Source organism: Carassius auratus, chromosome 14 (genome assembly GCF_003368295.1).
Source record: "Carassius auratus strain Wakin chromosome 14, ASM336829v1, whole genome shotgun sequence".
Classification (NCBI taxonomy): domain Eukaryota; kingdom Metazoa; phylum Chordata; class Actinopteri; order Cypriniformes; family Cyprinidae; genus Carassius; species Carassius auratus.
In genome coordinates this window covers 30057383-30079415 of record NC_039256.1, presented here as the reverse complement: position 1 = coordinate 30079415, position 22033 = coordinate 30057383, and the positions used below count along the sequence as shown (strand labels likewise).

At 37.3% G+C, this 22033-nt stretch overlaps 2 protein-coding genes across 2 annotated transcripts in view; one reads left to right on the top strand and one right to left on the bottom strand.

The window, feature by feature from the left end:
- The window catches only part of ppargc1b (peroxisome proliferator-activated receptor gamma, coactivator 1 beta), a 45810-nt gene extending 41159 nt beyond the window's left edge, over positions 1 to 4651 (top strand). The window contains exon 12 of the mRNA XM_026281171.1: positions 545 to 4651. Coding sequence (XP_026136956.1) covers positions 545 to 636 — 92 coding nt within the window. The 3' untranslated portion in view covers positions 637 to 4651. The remainder of the gene's footprint in view (positions 1 to 544) is intronic.
- On the bottom strand, positions 4214 to 21979 carry LOC113113333 (rod cGMP-specific 3',5'-cyclic phosphodiesterase subunit alpha). The gene is given in 17 exon segments (XM_074559946.1): positions 4214 to 6549; positions 6552 to 6572; positions 7282 to 7337; positions 7340 to 7349; positions 7987 to 8061; positions 8614 to 8671; positions 8834 to 8947; positions 9069 to 9160; positions 9320 to 9425; positions 15447 to 15518; positions 15520 to 15605; positions 15768 to 15815; positions 16039 to 16105; positions 16889 to 16949; positions 17084 to 17161; positions 17247 to 17297; positions 21847 to 21979. Coding segments are annotated over 17 exon segments (1284 nt in total). The 3' UTR covers positions 4214 to 6393.
- Between the last annotated feature and the right edge of the window lie 54 nt (positions 21980 to 22033).

The window sequence follows — 22033 nt, the reverse complement described above, 5'->3', positions numbered from 1 at the left end:
AATAAAGAAACTAATATAAATACAAAACTAAAAAAAGCATGATAAAAAAAAGAAAATTACAAAAGCACACAATAAAATTACAAAAACAAACTAGAATTAAGATGATCAATAAAACTATTAAAAAGCTCATTCAAAATGTAAAATTACTATAATTGCATATAAATAACACTTACAAGTTGCAGGTAATTTTGTTCCAGTTTTTGGTAGAGCAATCAAAAAATACAGGAAGCATGTATTTTTTTTTATATGAGTATTGAATTGATTATCTTTCTATACTATGCATGATTATAGTATTTTTTCGCATTTTATTATGTATAATATTATAATGTAACATATAGAACGTATCTGTAGAACCCATTTCATAATTTAGTGAGATGAATTTAAAGAGATGTGCACAAAAAAATATAAGATAAGTAAAGAATATCCATCATATTATATCATGGTTATGTTTTGCTGTTACAGAAAATATTTTCAAGAATCTATAAATTGCTTTTAGCAGATGGCCCTAGTGTAAGAAACTAACTGTGAGTGTTTTGCCGTTCAGATGAGGCGGGTCCCGGTCCGGTGAAGAGCAAGTATGATGCACTGGACTTTGACGCTCTTCTGAAAGAGGCCCAGAGGAGCCTGCATCGCTGACACGCGCCTTACCACGCCTCCAGAGTCACGCCCCGTCCGAGACTCGCCTCAACCTCAACCAAGGCACTTCTTCATGTTTACATTTTGAACATTGGAATAAAAAAATAGACCTTGTTGCTTCTAACTGAGGATCGGAGGACAATGGGGCGGGAGGATTACAAAGGAACAGAATCAGCTCTGAGACACCGGACACAAGTGCTGCTACTCGTGTGTTTGATGCCATTCATGACGTTGCGAGCAGCTCAGGCTTCGTAGCAAACCGCACTCTTCTCCATCGGTTGTTGTGACGTGCGTGTGCTTTTTTTTGGTTTTGTTTTTTACCCCTTTGTCACTCTTCATAGACCTGCAAGGTGCTTTCACCATTTTGTCGTACAAATATATAAACAAGCTTTGTATTAGCCGAATTTCGTGGATGTTCAACTCTCTCTCTCTCTCTCTCTCTGTGTGTGTGTGTAAGTTACAATGGATTAAAAGTGGATTTAAAAAAACGACAAACAAAAAAATCCTACAAGGTAGAGTTTACAGATCAATAAGTCAAAAAAAAAGTAGTCTTTTTGTAATTTTAGTGCTTCCTTGATTTCATCTATGCACTCAAACGAGGTAGTGCTTCTTTGGTCTGACCTTTGCCCTCCTCTGGTGTGGAAGGGGCTTTTGCTGCTGGCTTTCAGACACAACTGAGTCCAAACCCGACTGTACTTCCTTAAAGTGTCTCGTTTTATGTTAAAATACTCCTATCCAAGCTAAAAACTGTTCAAGTGAACTCATATGTATAAATTTTTTTTATTTGTTTGTTTAAGCAGCCAGACAGAGCCAACAGTTTAATTTCAGGGGCGGGGCTTTGTCTTTGGATGACCAATTGACCCTTTGCAGGCAAGTTGATTGACAGCTGATCTGACCAATCATAATGTAATTTTTGTCCGAAACAAACTTTAACGTTTATCGTTTATCATTGATGGATTTGAACTTGAAAAATGGTGTGTATTGACATCTTTCTGCGGTTAAAGCAAGATACCTTCCAATGTTCATTCATGTTTATTTAATGCTAAAACTAGTAAAGAGGAAGAGATGATCGCTTCACATGCCGCTTGAACTGAGGCACTACAGAGATCTGTCACGTCACATTAAAGCGCAACGAAATTGTATTTATTGTTTGAATATCTTTAAAAAAATAATCTGCTCTGTCTCTGCCGTGATGTATCTTTCACTGCATGAGAACGTGATGAGTGGCATGGCTTGTCGGACATAGCAACAGTAATGTCAAACGAAGGGTCAATTGGAAACCTGTTTGAAAACAGACATTACGTTTGGCACAGAAATACACACTTGCGAACCGATGCGAACCGATCCAGATTAGAATCCCAATCTTAGGGAAACGTATTTCCAGAATGTATCCTTCACAAATGTGATTGTATCGCCCATCCAGTCGGTCTCGATTCGACAGTACAGTGGAGCGGTTGGACTGTCCCAGTAGCAGAGCCCTTCCAGACATCCAGGCGGTTGACGCAAAGGAGCGCTCCTGAGAGAAAGCTGACAGTAAACTACGAGGAAGATCTTTCCAGAGCTCAATCTCATTAGAGATACGGTCGTATCTCTGCTTTGTTTACATGTCACTCTCTCATACTCTTTCTCTCTATAAGCTCAAACACTCTTTTTTTACTCTCTCCTTTCCGACAGGGGAAGATCTGCGGGTTTTTTCTAGCTCTTACCTTGTGGCTACTTCTCTCTTTGTCCTTCGTGTGTGTTTTTTGAAGTCTAAACGTGTACCAGTGTATAACTGCGTGTCGTCCGTGTCTTTTACGGGGTCTGGGGATGGGTCCGTCCCTTATTATATGCCGGGACCCATTGCTTTTGTTCTGCTGGGGTCTCCTCCGACCTACGGCCTGTGGATCTAGTGCAGTTGTGAGCGAGTGTGTGCGGAGGCCGGCGGCCTCTCTTTACCCCCCTTTATCCAGAAACACACCCCAAACCTGAATGTTTACATGACTGAATTGTCCTTCGACTTTTACTAGAGCGCACACTAAGTACAGAACGCCTTATTCAGCGTTTAAGTACCCTATCAGGACGTGCCTTTCGGCTTTCCCTTTTACGGTACTGAGCTGTTACGTAGACTCGGCTTCTGAATATTACAGCCGCTTTTGACCAATTCGCCCTATAAGATCTTAAACTGAATGAGTGTTTGTGCTTAGTATGTATACTACTAAATAAGCGAGAGATGTGCTGGTTTACATGATTATATATATATATATATATATATTGAGAAGTATATAATGTGTATATAGCACTGTGTCTTGTGTAAACATGAGATGTATGGTTATGTGCTGTACAGCGATGTGGTAACGTGCAGCTCTGATTGGTTGTTGGTGAACACGACAAAGCAGCGTTAAGCAATACAGGGAGATCCAGAAGGGAATTTTCTTTGATATGGCTTCATAAGTCAAACACAGTTGTATAAAATGTCCCTTTAGAAATGGTTATTTTTTAATAATGTTTTTCTTTTTTATGCAATTGAGATGCAATACGGCGAAGAAAGCCTTCCTCGTAACGGAAGGGTTTAGTGAAGAGATCGGTTGATTTAAGGGTAAACAGATCCTGTACTGTAAGTTGCAGACAGCTCAGATGGTTCGAAAAGAAGGCAGACGTTTAGAATCGCTGGCTGAAAGGGACTTTTTTTATTAGGAAAATACACAGACAGCCCAGTCTCACAGGGAGAGCCTTAAACCTTAGGGGAAAACAAAGCTATCAGTCCTGTCTGATCTCCTTTACAATCCAATGTTCTCTCTTTACTGAAGTAAATAACCTTTTTCAATACAGCCATATTATACAAGGTATATACATATATATGATTATATATATACATATATATATATTTGTGTGTTTGTGTAGATAACTATATAGATGATATAATTTGTTATAGACCATTTTATTCAGTGTTTCAGAACACTTCAATACATTTCAACACTGTCAATCTAGAATGTATAGATGCAAATTAAAAAAGATAATAAAAAATGTAAAAAAAAAAAAAAAGAAAGAAAAAGAAAAGAAGAAAAAAAATCCAAAGGGAACCTTCTTCAATGCAATGCATTTTTCCAGCCCTCATTTTAGCAATCGCTAGACAAGTTGACCAAAAAGTACATTTGATGTTTGGATACAGGAGAAGAGAGGTATCGCATCAAATCCATTTCAAGAATGTCATGATTGTTTGGCTTGGCCGTGTGTGTGTGTGTGTGTGTGTATGTAAGCGTGCGCATGTGATTTCCTCCTCTTTTTTGTTAGTTCATACAAAATGTCACTTTTAATTCACTACATCTATAGCCCTGCAATTTGTTGTTCACAAAGTACATGCTCTTGCCAGATAGGAGAGATTTTTCCTTTTGGATCAGCAGTGAATATATTTGAGGAGAGTTTATATTGTGTGCTAAACCTTGGATCATTTTTATCAAGAAGTGAATCTAGCGTTTGTGTCATTACGTTTAATGGATCCCACATCCATGTCACATCGTTTTGCTGCTTCAAGACCTTGTCTTTTGTGGAAACTAAATCTGAGTCAAAGGGCATACGTGGTTTTCTTCATTGTCTCTTTTTTTGACTTTACATCTAATGACTATCAAATTTGTTATGATTTTTCTTTTTTAACGTAGTTTTTGGTAAATACGGCTAGTAAGATTTTATATTTTTTACATGTTTTGAGTTTTTATTTATATGCCACTTAGCTTGGAAGTCTTGAAATGGTGTTGGTTTTATTTTCAATTTTTATTTCTCGGTATTGTGTGATTTTCATACATCTTGAGAATGTGGAGACAAATGCATTTCAGTATTTTTTAAATTGTTAAAATCTAGTTTCCTAGCTCAAATCTATATATAGTGGAAATTATTTGATGTCATAAATTATATTTTAATTCATGTAAAAAGCAGATGATGGCTTCCTTTTAAACTGAACACATTTCTCTTCCGAGATTGTTTACATTATTAAACTGTAGAAACTGATCCTCATATACTGTAAAAAAAAAAAAAAAAAGTACATATATTCATTGTTTTGCCTCCAAAAAATAAAATCCATAATGAACAACGTTCAACTTCGTGATTCATTCATGCACTGCATTACTGTTATTTATGACAAATAAATGCTGCAGTAAACTGCTATTAAATCCTCCGCAGAATCCAATGCTATTCTTGGCACAAGTGCTGAATAGCAACCTGTGAAAGAGAATTTTTACAAACCCAGCAGTACTTTCTTTAATTCCACAAGCTCCACATGACATTACACATTGCATAAACAGAATGGCTCAGCTGGAAACTCTCTGATTGGTTGCTGCATTGAAATGCCAGCCAATGACAAATGGCATTCTGTGTTGTATCCATGCAGAGTGCCTACAATTTTAGATGGTGAAGCTAATTGTGATGGTTCATTTCACTGAGAGTCTGTAGCAGAACATGCTGAATGAGAGCACTGTTAATGCAGCCATTCGGAGAGCTTGTGGCAATTTGCTGCTCTGCTGGTTTGTGATTCAGATGTCAGAATAATCATTCCCTACAGCAGTGAGTGTGTGTGTGTGTGTGTGTGAGGGGGATGCACATCTATCTGAGAAGGTCTGTGCGTTTGCTGTCACGCCAGAGCTAATTTTGGCTATTGCAGTGGTTGCAGATTTTCTCGACTCCACCTCTTTGCTGTGAGAGTGAGGTAAATGTAGCAGAAGACGTGACATCATAGCCATTGACGTGCAGTGACTGCGTCTGTGACATGACGTAAATGCTAACATTGACCCCGCCTCTTTTTGCCATCCAGCCAATCGGCTCTCATCCTTCCTAGTCGATTAGGCCTACACCCCCCTAGGTGTTATCCAATGCTTTTGTAAAACTTATGTAATCTATGTCCCAGGACAGTTAGCACTTAACACACACACACACACTCCGTGCACTGCATCCTAGGGGCAGAGGTCTTAATTTGCACAGCAACACGGTTATAAAAGCTTAAAAATAAATAAATAAAACAAGACTAGGCTCAAAAATTGCATCCTTGCATCCTTAATCGAACGGTTCATACATTTAAAATACATATATATTTATTCTTTACAAAATTGTTTACAGAAATCATTCCAAAACTGTTGTTTTTCTTCTGTGAAATACAAAAGGTGAAATTCTGAAGAATGATCACGCTGCTTTTTTCCATACATTCAAAGCAAAGGACAAACAAAGGACAAAAGCAGTCCACATGAAATTGAACAGTAAATTTGTGCCAAGAATAAAGGAATAGTTGAATGAAAAAAAAATTGTTTTGCTGAAAATGTACTCACCCTCGAGCCATCCAAGATGTAGATGAGTTTGCTGCTTCAACAGATTTGGAGAAATACTCCACATCTTGTGAAGTAAAAAGCTTCACCATATGTTAATTTATAGACAGGAGTGGTGTGCATTACTTGTGGATTATGATTATTATGATCAGCTGTTTGGACTCTTATTCTGACGGCACCCATTCACTGCATAGCATCCATTGGTGAGCAAGTGACACATCTCCAAATATGATGAAGAGACAAACTTGTATAGCCTGAGGGGGAGTAAATCTGCAGCTCATTTTCATTTTTGGGTGAACTAAGCATTTAAATATTATTTCTGAGGATCTTGTCCTCCTCAATAGACGTGAACTTTTATGATTCTGTTGTGCCATTTTACACCCACTTTAAGTAAAAGAGCAAATCATCTGTGTTACACATTTTAGGGTGAACTATTGCTTTAAGAGACTGTGAGACTCCATTTCAGTCACTATCTACCTTGTTTAGCAGCTGAGCCGACACCATCTGCTTCCTCTCTAGCTTTTTTGTCCTCTTCCAGTGTGGCTACCTTGGCCTCATGAGTTTTCTTCAAAGCGTTCCACTCCTTCCTGTTTTTCAGTAGACGCTCTAGCATGAGTGTGAGCTCTCCACGTGGAAGCGAAAGAATTCCTGCAAGAGGGTTTGGACATAAGTAAAGTGGGAGTATTGTGGTCATAATGTTGAGTGAATAAATATCTACTAAGACATGCTAGATGTTGTATTATTGCATTTTTTATTTTAAAGATTAATGCAGCTCTGAGGTGGCATGAATGCATTTACACTGAAATAAAAATTGCATAAATAATGCTATGAGATTAATGTTTTAAAAATAAGATTTTGATTATTAAAAAATCAGTTCCTCGGGCTCAGTGGTAGTCATTGCGTTAGCGTCGCAAAAGGTAGGTTCAATTCCCAGGGAACATACAAACTGGTAAAAAAAAAACAGTCAAATGTGTTTTTGTTCGATTCGTGCAAAAAGTTGCAGACTAAACATATTGCGCAACTCCTTTTGTTCCAACAAAATTACATACATAAGTAACATTGAGAAAATCAAGTTTTGAAATGTATGAATGATTTGAATTAGTAGAAAATAGATCCTATGTGAATCCATGTTTCCTCCAGCCCTTCTCTACTTCCAGCAGGCCTGCATTGTGACGTTCATGGTCGATAAAACTCAAGTATACAGACATCTGATCAAGACCAGCACTGTACATTTATGCTGATGATTATGTATCTGCTTCCTGATGGACTCTCGTCTGGATCCTGTGAACATTTAGAAGTGTAGATCAATGAAGTCCCATATGTCGTTTTGTTTACTAATCGAAATGGAGAACCTCACCTTGTAAACGAAAGAACAGACGAAATCAATAAAATCAGACTGGAGCTTGGGAAGTTAGTCATCATGGGCTGGAAATGAAACAACATGTTCTAAACTCAGTATAAAAATGAAACCACAACCTACCGATTCCCAGCAGATTGCTTACAAATTGTAGTCTGTAACGTTAATTCATAACAAATTATTTTTGTATTATTTTAAGAAATGTATTCTGGCTACTTTTAACCTCACATATAGATTTGAATGGGATTAGTGTTGTGGAAAGCAAAGAGCAAACTAAACTCAATTCCATTCTTTGTTATCAACATCATGAAATGCATTAAATATTACATTACTCCAGTGTATAATTGACTGAGAGGTTCTTTTGTCCTCACACATTCATTTATATTACATTTACATGGCTGCTCAATTCTGTGAATATTTAAAGATAAATTATATAACACAGGAAGGGCCATGCAACTAAAGTGGAAAGTTCAGAGACACTTTTCAAAAGTTGACAATAGGCCTATATTCTTGCATTTCCAATCACAGCTAAGGAAAATGGGGAGCTTGGGAGCGGTCTGTTTGACTGGGCCATTGTGACCGCTCTTTCTGATTCACTGCACCGCATAATAGGCAGTACATCACGACATGACCCATGGGAACTTTTCATTCTTATTCCCTTTCTCTCAGCTCCCTCCCATCCCTTCAGTCCAGGCGTTTTCTCACAATAGACTGCCTCTCCAGCACTTTCCTCTCCAGGTCACCCTGCTCCCAGAATTCAGTAGCGACAGACAACGCCACCTACAGGACACAGTCAGTCTTTATAGATGCATTTGGAGCGATGCAAATATGGATTTTTACATGTAACTAGATTTCAAATATATTAACTGTGCATTAGAGGCCATTAATGACATAAACAAAGCAGAAATCGCTACATAACGATTCTCACTGAGACAGAGCTGGCACATGTCCCATTTGCAACTATATAGAATTTGGCTCGGTCATTGTTCTTGGATCTACTTCCAAGAATATAATAACAGCATTACCAAAAAACCATCTAAAAGATGAATGTTGGTTTTTTAAAAATGCATGACATTCGGCAGAATATAATCTCATGCATGTGAGATGATCTACATTACCTTCTGCTGTGAAACGCATATAATAATGAGTGTTAAACAATGCATGTAAACAACCCATCCATGGATACATTATCATATGAATGGAGTTTCAGACCCATTATGCCGGCTGAGAGCCCAGCGAATTCATTTTCCAATGAAGTCACACCCTTGGCTGCCCTACATGTTTGAATAGGCCTTGCATGTGACATTGCATTATGCATTAGGAATATCTAACCTTGCTCTGAATCTCCCATGGGTTTGCAATAGCTGACAAATCGCAGGCAGTTGGTTTTCTTCAAATGCAGTGAAGAAAACCAAAACTCCATGCCGTGAATTCATATTTATGTTCCTTAAAAGCCACCACATTCTGAATATTATCTTCTGTAGAAGCAGCTTATTGAGCAAACAGCTATTATAGGTGATATTAGTCATTAAACAGGTTATTTTTGCACAGCACTTACATGACAATCTCTTTATGAGTTGTTTCGTACATCATGTATTTGGTCCAAGCGTCCCAGCTCTCGCAGGTCTTGGACTGATCCACGATCTTCTGAAACATGGCTCTTTTCCTGCAGAGGCACATCATGATTAAATTGATGTTAATCACGCTTATGCAGCTCTGACTGCAAGACTAACTCTGAATAAATGATTCACAAAGGCAAGCACATCCCACACAGCGGAAAAAAATACATTAAATACAAGGCCAAGTCTGTTGCGTTGATAGCTACGTCTATCAAATGGATGATGGTTTTGTGCCGTCTTCTTGTGCCGATATTTAAGGCCTTGGAAAACAGTTTATTTCAGTGAGGAAACTGCTTGCTGTGAGTGAGGAGGCAGTTATTTATGGGCTTATCAACTAAATACACATTCTCAATGGTCTGCAGAGTTCAAAAATGTAATGATGAAAATTGCTCAGAAATGGAAATAATTTTCAGCATTACCTCATCTATAAGCGTTTTTTTTTTTTTTTTTTTTTTTTTTAGAAACTCCAGATGGTGCCTCTCGAGAATGGAGGAACCATGCAGCTTTGCCAATGGATTCCCAGACCTGGCAAAGTCAACACAGAAACCTAATCTTAAAACTTAGAAGGTCGCAGACTTTTGATAAAATTGAACCGAAATAGGAATAAATTAATGTGCTATGCAGTTTGCATGAATTTAACGATTGAAATAATTCAAATGTTAACGTTGGCTTCTTAGATCTTTGATTAGGGTATATTTTGACCAGTAAAGACCACTAAATTACATGATTATCGTATTACTAGGCATGCTAACTTATGCCATCCTCTCGTTTCATTTCAATGCATGTCACTTTTTTTCCTCAGTGGAGGACAAAATATATTTTTTTCTCAAAATGTCTGCATACTGTGAAAACGTTGTTCAGTAGCTGTCAATTTGCAATTTCCTCAGTTAATGCATGTTAGGTCAGGTTTTTAACCCATCTGTTTGCACACTAAACAAAAATGGTGCTACAAAAATTGTCTTACATCTAAATAAAGTACTCTTAAGTTATATTGATTTAGATAAATGTGTTTTTTAGTCACATGTTATCTTGTATAGTGACTCACTGGTGCATGACTCCCCTGGTAGTGGATGTTGGCGATATAAAAGTGAGAATGTCTACACACTGTATTTCTGAATATTGTCTCTAGGTCCGTATAATAGCGCTTCAGGTCACCTGTCGGAGACACAATAGAGCAGGTTTAATAGGGTTCAAGGCGGAGCCTCATTAAGACACACCCCCTACTCTTGTAGAGCAAGAGGCTGACTAGTGAGGGCTCATTAGGCTCAGTGAAGCATGGGAGTTGTGCTGAAAAAGGCTCATTAGCAGCCTGGCCTGTGTTTCATCCAGCCCTCCAACACTCGGCCAGCTCGCTGTGATTCCACATGACTTCACCAGGAGCAGGTTTACACTCGGCTGATTAATTAGACGGGGCCGTCTGCCATTTCACAAAAAGCATGCTGGAGATGGGCTGTATTATTAAACTTATTCCATAATAAAGGCCCACAACTCTAGCAGCCACTAAAGAGAGGGGCAAATATATCAAATGCTCTGTTACAAGGCTAACATAGCTGGTTTGTTGATTTTTTTGTGTTGTTTGCAGGGTGAGAACAGTAAATGTATTAAAAGCTAGGACTTCAGAAGCGAGAGCAGATTTGGAGAGTGGTTGAAATGAGATTTTTAAGGCCCCATAACAGCGTTTGAAATGTCATTCTGAGAAGCTTTTCTCTTACCATGAACAGTGTAAACATGGTCTGGCCCACATTGAACAATCAATTTCAGCTAAGTCTTACAAGGCATAGCAATGATTGTATTTACTTTGTCTGTGCAGTGTACATTTTTAGACGTATTGTAGCAGCAGTAGTTAGTGATGCTTGGTAGGACGAATGTACGTAAATCATTGATAACTTAAAAAATTGAAATTGGGTGCATATCCCGTTTGTGTTGTAGACATGAATTACATCTCGTTTTGAAAATGATAAAATGGGTAAAAAATTTATTGAAGGAGGGACCCAAGCCATCTAGAGACCAGGGCCAGAATTAAATCTTCCTATGGAAGAAATGTCATTGTTTATATTTTCGCTCACTATAGTGTTACTTCAGAGTATGAAACTCTTTCCACATTAATATAGTAAAGTCACGTGAAGAGATACATGGTATAGCAAATCTCAACTGTCTGGTTTTTTTTTTTCATTGCAAGATGTAACTATTGTTGTCAAATTGTTTATTTAATTTTGGAAATCCAAGTGTGTCCAACTATATCTGCATAAATAAGTGATTTTGTGAAACAGCTATAAATTTGACTTGACTGGTCAGTTTACCTTTGGGTATTTAAGACAAGTTAAAGGTTTCAATTATTACAATGCATTGAAGTCTTCTTAGGTTTAGACTTCAGAACAATCTTAAAAGAAAAGAAAAGAACATTCTTAAGAAATGTTGCTTGGAAATATTCTTAACTTTAAGTTAGAAAATAGAAAGAAAATAGCATTAAGAAGATTTGTATTTTGAGTCTGGCCCCAGGAATATTAATGTGGCTTGTTTTGTCTTATAAAATAAGCAAACATCATCTCAGAACAACCATAACCTCTTAAATTTTCTTTAGATAGATTCAGTATATAGTCAAAATATACCAATAGGATTTGAGTTACCATTATCACTCATCTCACATGGTACATGAACTTGTACCTTGTGAGATGAGTGATCTTGCGGGGGAAGTCATGGCCTAATGGTTAGAGGGTTGGACTCCCAATCGAAGGGTTGTGGGTCCTAGTCTCGGGCCGGACGGAATTGTGGGTGGGGGTATTGCATGAACAGCTCTCTCTCCACCTTCAATATCACGACTTAGGTGCCCTTGAGCAAGGCATCGAACCCCCAACTGCTCCCCGGGCGCCGCAGCATAAATGGCTGCCCACTGCTCCGGGTGTGTGCTCACAGTGTGTGTGTGTGTGTGTGTGTGTGTGTGTGTGTTCACTGCTCTGTGTGTGTGCATTTCGGATGGGTTAAATGCAGAGCACAAATTCTGAGTATGGGTCACCATACTTGGCTGAATGTCACTTCACTCACTTGTACATAGTTCAACTTGATGCCACACTTTACCAGGTCCAACTCACACACAGCTATAAAACAACTAGACTTTAAACTATGTATTAATTTTTTTGTGTTTTGTGTTTTACCAGATCATCCTCATCACATTCATCAGGTTGTTTGTCATACACCTCATGTGTGTTCTGAACATGAAAAAAAAAAAAAATCAGTTTTACAAGGTTATATTCCATGACCCTTTTTCTATGCTCATACAACCTATTTTAATCAGGCAATCAGTCATAATGTTATATATGACAGCACTGCTTTTCCACATGATCAAGATACTTCATACCATAGGATATCCTACTATAACCAGCTTTACCAAATGTAGTGTAATTCATTTCAATTAGTGCACACTGCACACTAGGGACTAAGTCCTGTCAAGTTGGAGAATCATATTCAGGTTTAGATTCGCATTTCCATTCATGTTCACAAATACAGTATTGTTCAAAATAATAGCAGTACAATGTGACTAACCAGAATAATCAAGGTTTTTCGTATATTTTTTATTGCTATGTGGCAAACAAGTTACCAGTAGGTTCAGTAGATTCTCAGAAAACAAATGAGACCCAGCATTCATGATATGCACGCTCTTAAGGCTGTGCAATTGGGCAATTAGTTGAATTTGTTGAAAGGGGTGTGTTCAAAAAAATAGCAGTGTGGCATTCAATCACTGAGGTCATCAATTTTGTGAAGAAACAGGTGTGAATCAGGTGGCCCCTATTTAAGGATGAAGCCAACACTTGTTGAACATGCATTTGAAAGCTGAGGAAAATGGGTCGTTCAAGACATTGTTCAGAAGAACAGCGTACTTCGATTAAAAAGTTGATTAGAGAGGGGAAAACCTATAAAGAGGTGCAAAAAATGATAGGCTGTTCAGCTAAAATGATCTCCAATGCCTTAAAATGGAGAGCAAACCCAGAGAGACGTGGAAGAAAACGGAAGACAACCATCAAAATGGATAGAAGAATAACCAGAATGGCAAAGGCTCAGTCAATGATCACCTCCAGGATGATCAAATACAGTCTGGAGTTACCTGTAAGTACTGTGACAGTTAGAAGACGTCTGTGTGAAGCTAATCTATTTTCAAGAATCCCCCGCAAAGTCCCTCTGTTAAAAAAAAGGCATGTGCAGAAGAGGTTACAATTTGCCAAAGAACACATCAACTGGCCTAAAGAGAAATGGAGGAACATTTTGTGGACTGATGAGAGTAAAATTGTTCTTTTTGGGTCCAAGGGCCACAGGCAGTTTGTGAGACGACCCCCAAACTCTGAATTCAAGCCACAGTACACAGTGAAGACAGTGAAGCATGGAGGTGCAAGCATCATGATATGGGCATGTTTCTCCTACTATGGTGTTGGGCCTATTTATCGCATACCAGGGATCATGGATCAGTTTGCATATGTTAAAATACTTGAAGAGGTCATGTTGCCCTATGCTGAAGAGGACATGCCCTTGAAATGGTTGTTTCAACAAGACAATGACCCAAAACACACTAGTAAACGGGCAAAGTCTTGGTTCCAAACCAACAAAATTAATGTTATGGAGTGGCCAGCCCAATCTCCAGACCTTAATCCAATTGAGAACTTGTGGGGTGATATCAAAAATGCTGTTTCTGAAGCAAAACCAAGAAATGTGAATGAATTGTGGAATGTTGTTAAAGAATCATGGAGTGGAAAAACAGCTGAGAGGTGCCACAAGTTGGTTGACTCCATGCCACACAGATGTCAAGCAGTTTTAAAAAACTGTGGTCATACAACTAAATATTAGTTTAGTGATTCACAGGATTGCTAAATCCCAGAAAAAAAAAATGTTTGTACAAAATAGTTTTGAGTTTGTACAGTCAAAGGTAGACACTGCTATTTTTTTGAACACACCCCTTTCAACTAATTGCCCAATTGCACAGCCTTAAGAGCGTGTATATCATGAATGCTGGGTCTTGTTTGTTTTCTGACAATCTACTGAACCTACTGGTAACTTGTTTGCCACGTAGCAATAAAAAATATACTAAAAACCTTGATTATTCTGGTTAGTCACATTGTACTGCTATTATTTTGAACAATACTGTAGGTTGAGATTCAGATTCATGTTTAGGTTCAGATTCACGTTTACATTCGGGTTCAGAATTGCCGTAGGTTGAGGTTCAGAATTGCTGTAGGTTGAGATTCAGGTTTAGATTCCAATTTACATTCAAGTTTACAATTATGTTCAGATTTGTGTTCACATTCACATTTAATTTAGATTGAGACTCCGGTATAGATTCACTTTTACATTCAGATTTACAAATAGGTTGAGATTCAAATTCATGTTTAGGTTCAGATTCACATTTACATTCAGGTTCAGAATTGCTGTAGGTTGAGATTCAGGTTTAGATTCCAATTTACATTCAAGTTTACAATTATGTTCAGATTTGTGTTCACATTCACATTTAATTTAGATTGAGACTCCGGTATAGATTCACTTTTACATTCAGATTTACAATTAGGTTGAGATTCAAATTCATAAACTCAGCTGCCTATCTTTGCCAGGACACTCCTGTAAACGACATTTTAATCTCAGTGAGTCCTCTTTCCTGGTTAAATAAATAAATTTCATGTTTAGGTTCAGATTCACGTTTACATTCAGGTTCAGAATTGCTGGAGGTTGAGATTCAGGTTTAGATTCCCATTTACATTCAAGTTTACAATTATGTTCAGATTTGTGTTCAGGTTCACATTTAACGTAGATTGAGATTCCGATTTAGATTCACCTTTATGTTTATATTCACAATTAGGTTGAGATTCAGATTCATGTTCAGGTTCACATTTAATGTAGATTCAGATTTCGGTTCAGATTTAGATTCACGTTGACATGCAGATGTATTACTGTAAGATAAGATTCAGGTTTAGATTCACACTTTCATTCAGGTTCACATTTAATACAGGTTGAGATTCAGGTTCAGATTCACATTTAAATTAAAAGGTTCACAAATACTGGAGGTTAAGATTCAAGTTTAGATTTACTGGAGGTTGAAAATCAACTTCAGATTCAAATTGAGATTCATATTTACATTTAAGTTCACATTTAGGATGGGATTCATCCTCAGATTCACACCAAAATAAAATTCTGAGAGTCTGAAACTTACTGAAATAACAAGAGAGCAAGAAGATTAAAACATTGTGCTAGTCAAATCAGATGGAAATTAATGAGAAAACTAAAAAAGCATAATCTCCACAGGGAGCCTGACTGAACTGAACGGAGAGTCTCTGTGGACTGTAGCACTAAGATAAAACAGACACATTTGATCAAAGTAATTTTTAGAGGCTTTAGATATTTGGCTTAGCAGTTTAGTTGAATCCAACCAACTGAGCATAATAAACTGACAACAGCGTAAACTTTCATTATATGAAATGTTCTTGATGAAATGTTCAAACATAAATGATGCTGAGTCTGCTGATCTATCCATTACTGTATATTTAGCTATGACACACTACTTGTCTATACTGTGGCCTCAAATATCCCATTAGTGTTTCACCCATGTCATCAAAAGGCTTTCCATCTTTCCTGTTATAGAACAATTTCCTCTTTCTTGTTTACTAAGGGCAAAGAGAGTACATTCTTTATTGTCCATCCAGAGGCTCTTTCTGGCAGGACAAAAACAAACTTTAACCAAAATACATTTCAGGAAAAAATTATATTAAATTTTGTGGATATACAAAAATATGAGGTGTACAGCTTTTATTTCTGAAACACTTCTTTTTAAATTGCATGAATTATTATTAATATATGGGGCTTTTATAGGTGCGTAAGTATAGGTGAGCTTACTTGAAAGACAAAGAATTCATCTTCAGCAGCGTTCATGATGTTACAGATCTGTAAGAGTGAAGAGAAAGCAGCAGTCACGCTCACTGAGAACGGGCATTGCTTTCTGATTAATTACCGTTCACAAAATTACAATTATCCATCATTTCTGTGTGGGAGCACATTCTATTCCCCCTCGCTGTGCACATGACAGGAACATTATAAACCATAAAAGCTTCCAACTTGTCTGACTACTGCGGCGTCAGGAGAGGAGGATGGAGGTCTAGACTCTCACCAGGCCGTTCTCAGAAACGTAGGTGGGAAGTCCACTTACTAATGCCCAGTGGTCAGCTGGAGGGTTACTGTAACGACAATGCATGTGTGTCTGACCAATCCAGCACTAAATGGATCCCATTTTTATTTTCTAGGTAGTCTAGAAAAATCTAATATATATGCATTAAAAGTTGTAAAAGATGTTTTTAATAACATTTTAAAAACACACTCTCTTATGTTAATCAAGGCTGTATTTATTTGAAACAGTAAAAAATATTACAATTTGTAATAACTTTTCTTTTAAAATATTTTTTTAAATGTAATTTATTCCTTTGATGCGAATCTGAATTATCAGCATCATTACTCCAGTCTTCAGTGTCACATGATCTCATTTGAACATGCTGATTTGATGCAACTGATGAGTTGTGCTTGTTTTTGTTTTTTGGAAACAGTGATATGTTTGTTTGTTTGTTTTTTGTTTTTTACCCACATGATTCTTTAACAGAAAATTCAAATATTTTAACATGATAAATGTCTTAACTGTCACTATTGATCGGTTTAATGCATCCATGCTAAATAAAAGTATTTAAAACACATTTTTAATGGTAGTGTATATATGCTAGGATTATGAAGATTTCTACTTTTAAATAATTATGTATTTTGTTTGGCCCACCCTTGCAAAGACCCAGAACTGTCTGACCCACCTCACATCTCAGATCTGGAGATCCAGACATGCTATTTCTTGATACAGTATGTTTATAATTACAATGCATGTAGAATGATGCATGACAATGCATGTGGCAATACTGGGCTTAATTAAATGCCAAGTGGAAGCTCAAATTTAACAAGGAATATAAAATGCATTAACTTACGGAATGACTTTGATGTCCTCCTTTCCATGCAATATGCAATCAATCACTTTGTAGAAAATCACTTCCAGGAGCAGAATTAATACCGTAAGTCAAACATGTGACAGCATGTAAGAATTAATTCACAATTCATGTTAGAATTATGTTTCTCTAACATGACTAACTAAACACATATTCCCTATTTATTCAATGTTTCACTCAATCTGGCATCAGGGGTCTTTGGTCCGCTGTAAGGGGGCACCTCTTCTATCAAAAAACAGACCAATAAATAAAAATAAAATAATTTCAATACTCTTCAACAGACAAACTACACCTTACAAATCCAGCTGTATATTTGATGCAATAAATAAATAATGAATCACTTTAGGTTTAGTCATGTCGAGGAGGCCCACACAGTAGCGGTCACAACTTACTGTAACATTAATATGTTAAGGTTGTTGTAATTTAGCTTTAAATAAGGGTATCTTATTTTGTGCTCTGTTGAAAATCCTGTGCTCTGGTCAAAAATGTCTTGCCTTTTAGCACAGGTTTTTCTTTTTGGATTTGATCTGAGTTTATGCACCTCAGTTTTGTAGAGACAAAAGCATTATGTCAATCATTTTGGTATGTTCACTCAAAAACTAAGCTCAGATGATTGAGGTCTATGATCAACCAGATCCAAAAAGGAATACAAAATGTTTGTTAGTTGAAAAAAAATACAGGTTCATAAAAATATTTAATCCAATGTTTGGTAATAAAATGTGTTCTGAAGACGAACGAAGCTATTACGAGTTTATAACGACATGGGGGTAAGTGATTAATGACAACATTTTCATTTTGGGGTGGAGTTTCCCTTTAACACTAGAAAGCCGGGGCGGATCTAGAAAAATATTGATGGGGTGGCGAGAAGGGGGCAGGAATTTTTGAGGGTTGGCAACATATGGCGGACGTATATATACTGAATTTAGTCACAGCTATCACAGTTTGATGATAAATATGTGCACACTACAAAAGGACACAGGCTATAATTTACAAACTTAATCTCATGCAATCAATGTCTTGCATTTGAATTGTAATTAAGAGCATTATTAAAGTTTCAGTGTTGATCAATATGTCAATTTATTATAAGAAACACAAGATTTTAACAGCCAATGACATTTCCAGCTGGGGGGACTCAACTGAATTTCTACTTTTTAGTGTTAATCATTATCTAACTCAACCAGTTAAGAGCTACATTTAGACTTAGATGTTATATGGTCCCTGAAGCGTTTTATTAGCTGACAATAATAATAAATAAATAAGCATCATAGGCCCAAATACAAATGTACTTTTAGAAATTGCTTTTGAAAAATATGGTGTTATTGTTTTGGTAAGCTTAAATTAAAACTTCTATGAAAACTTTTGTGATATTCCTTTAAAATAATGTTTTAATAGATCTTTTTTTAACTATATTTTACTAAGCAATTTCTTACATAATTTCTTTGAGTTAGACCAAACTTTTATTTTGGTGGGTTGTAACCAGAGTTTCTGTGTTTTTTTATTAACTATTATTATTAGCTATTAGGCCTACTTGAAGTATAGCATACTCTACTGTGCTATAGTACTATATTTCAGTTTGAATTTCTTCAAAGTTTTACCGAAATGTTATTTTGACAGGTTGTCGTAAAGACATTGCCGTTTCTGTCAGTCTGTGTATACGATAGAAATGAATGCAAATAGTTTTATCAAATGAAATGGTGAAATCCTCTCATAGCGCGCTGACGTGCACATGTGTAGCCTACATCATGCATCAATATAGTGAAGAGCTGAAAACACCACGCATGCTTCAGTGTGTGTGTGCGTGTGTGTGTAGTAGAGCCCACATTCCAAGAGATATGTATAACAACACCTTCAGGGCCGCTGCTGGCCAGATGGGTGCCCTAAGGAGGATTGTATTGTTGTGCCCCCCTTACTCAAATATGATGATGAAAAAAACACCTACTATAGGGGTGAAAATAGAACTTTAATCAAATAAAAAACTAAATGAATAAATTGTATTATTTACAAATCACAATTGTAGCTCTCGACATTTACCTGTGGCTATAACTTTATTATGACTCTAATTTATTTTATAGTCTCAAGAATTCAGAAATCATGCAAAAGGAAATTAAGAAGTTTTACTATGATAAAACCATGGTTTATTTTTGTAAGGGTTGTAATATGCATGTTTTTTGTTGAAGAAATTATAAAGCCTGTGTCATCTATAGCAAAAAGTTAGCAAAAAATGAAAGATTAAGTGAATATTTGAATTAAATGTGTAATTTTCGTAAGGGAACCTGAAAAAAAAAAACTTTCACAGGAATGTGCCTGAAAGTGATAAACGGGCCTTGTTTTTACCTAAATGATTTATACTTTATTTTAATATATATAAAAAAATGTATAAGGTGTGCATTGTAGCTGACACCTAAATGAACACATTACAATTGTTTTATGACTGCAAGTATTTCTCCTCAAATGCTCTTGAGCTTCAAATTTGCGTTTGAGCCCATGTGAAAGAGTAGCATAATTTACATATGATTTACAGGTTATTTTAATAAATATCAAACATTTAATTCAATTGTACATTATAGCTGACACCTACATGAACAATTACAGTTGTTTTTAGGACTATAAGTCATTCTCCTCAAATGCTACTGACATTAGAAAAGTGTATACCAATATCGCATGTAACTTTAGAGACGGTCCCTAAATTTGAGACTCGTCAAACGTCCAGCCAACTTTATGTCTGGTTTTGTTTTGTTTTTTACTTTTCTTTTCCGACGGTACTGAAGAGCTGAAAATACCACGCATGCTTCAGTGTGTGTGTGTGTGTGTGTGTGTAGTAGAGCCCACATTCCAAGAGATGTGTATAACAACACCTTCAACACCTTGTATACAACACCTTGTATAACTGAACACCTTTAATATTGCAGACACTAGTCCATATCGAGATTTGATTAAAAGCTCTACTTTTGATTTATTCATTAAAAATGTCCGAATTCCGTGACGTTCTACTTTAGTTCCATTTACGCGACTGAATCTGTCGCTTTTCAAACACAGACGGGGTGAATTTATGAAAGTGTGAAAGTTCTGACACAAAACGAAGTTGTTACGTATCCTCACGCTTTTTAAAAGTGAGTAACGTATCACGTAGTAGACTACACCACTGTAACGTTAGTTATATATCATCTCAAAGTCTGTGCTTTCATTAAAGCTTCATTTATTGATAGATAATACATTTTTACCCAACTTTTCCACCTGAGTCGGTGACACAATGGCTACGTGTTGTGAGCATGGCGGTTCTGCTGCGTGGCGGCTGCTTCGCGTTTTCTGTGTTTTTGTACAGTCTGTGGTCTTTAAACACACCAGAATCGTGCCTGACGCGGCGCTGGCGCGCTACTGTAGGTGACCGAGTGAGGCCGCAGACAGACCAGGATCTTGTGTTCACGACAAAATCTATACTTCATGTTGAGCATAAATATAAAGCCTACTGATAAAGGACACCGTCAACAGTATTGACGGCAAAATAGACTGTTTGACAGGTGCAATATTTGAAAATCGAAAATTATTAAATTATTTTTAAAATTACATTTATATCTGAATATATGTCAGAGTTTGGAGCGGGTTCGCGAATCATTTGAGTCAGTTCGGCAGTTCGAAGCTGCCCAGACAGCAACTTAGTGTCGGCCCATCCGGTCCACATCTGGCCCGCATTTGGGCCGAATCTGGACCGAGACTGCTTGCTTTCAGGGTGGATCGCGAATCATTTGAGTCAGTTCGGGAGTTCGTAGCGGGATCGCGAATCATTTGAGTCAGTTATGGGGATCACGAATCATTTGAGTCATTTTGGGAGTTCGGAGCGGGATCGCGAATCATTTGAGTCAGTTTGGGGATCGTGAATCATTTGAATCAGTTCGGGAGTTCCGAGCGGGATCGCGAATCATTTAAGTCAGTTATGGGGATCACAAACCATTTGAAAAAGTTCGGGAGTTCGTAGGATCGCGAATTTGAGTCAGTTAGGGGATCGCAAATCATTTGAATCAGTTCGGGAGCTCGGAGCGGCTTCGCGGATCATTTGAATCAATTCGAGAGTTCGTAGCGGGTTCGCGAATCATTTGAGTCCGTTTGGGGATCGCAAATCATTTGAATCAGTTCGGGAGATAGGAGCTGGATCACGAATCATTTCAGTTCGGGAGTTCGTAGCGGGTTCTCGAATCATTTGAGTCAGTTCGGGAGTTCAAAGCGGGTTCGCGAATCACGAAAGATTCGCGTTAGTAATTTTTCAAATTGGCCATAACCTTTAATTTCGTTGCTGCCAACTGGGGTCTGCCCTTGTTTCTGTTTACATTTCTTCAAGTTATACAGAAATTTTATTTTGACAGGTTTTTGTTAAGACATTGTGGTTTCTGTCTGTGAATACGAATAGGCTAAATAGTTTTATCAAATGTAATGGAATCTCCTAGCGCGCTGGCGTGCACATGCCTACATCATGCATCATAGTGAAGAGTTGAAAACACCCCTCGTGCTTCAGAGTGTGTGTGTGTGTGTAGTAGTAGTAGAAGAGCACACATTGAACGCTCATTCCCAGAGACGTGTATAACAACACCTTTAATATTCACAGACACTAGTCCATATCGAGATCTGATTAAATGTTCAGCCCTTCTTTTGATTTGTTCATTCAAAAATGGCCGAATTCTGTGACGTTCCGCTTTATGCAGCAAGTTCCATTTGTGACTGAATTCCGCGATTCAATCCGTGTCGCTTTGCAAACACAGACGGGGTGAATTTATGAATGAAAGTGTGAAAGTTCTGACACAAAATGAAGTTGTTACGTATCCTCACGCTTTTTAAAAGTGGGTAACGTATCACTTGAGAAACTACACCACTGTAACGTTAGTTATTTATCATCTCAAAGTCAGTGCTTTCATTAAAGCTTAATTTCTTGACTGATAATCCATTTTTACCTCTTTCCTCCTGTGTCTCCTTGCGACTCCTGGTTCCCTCGCTTCGCACGCACTTTTTTTTTAGTTTTCCAAACAAATGAGTCTTTTGCCGCTCTGTCGTCCTCTCGATGCTGCGTTCACTGCAGTCGGACATCGGAGATTCGCGAGCTTAAATTTTCAAATTGGCCGTAACTTTTAATTCGTTGCT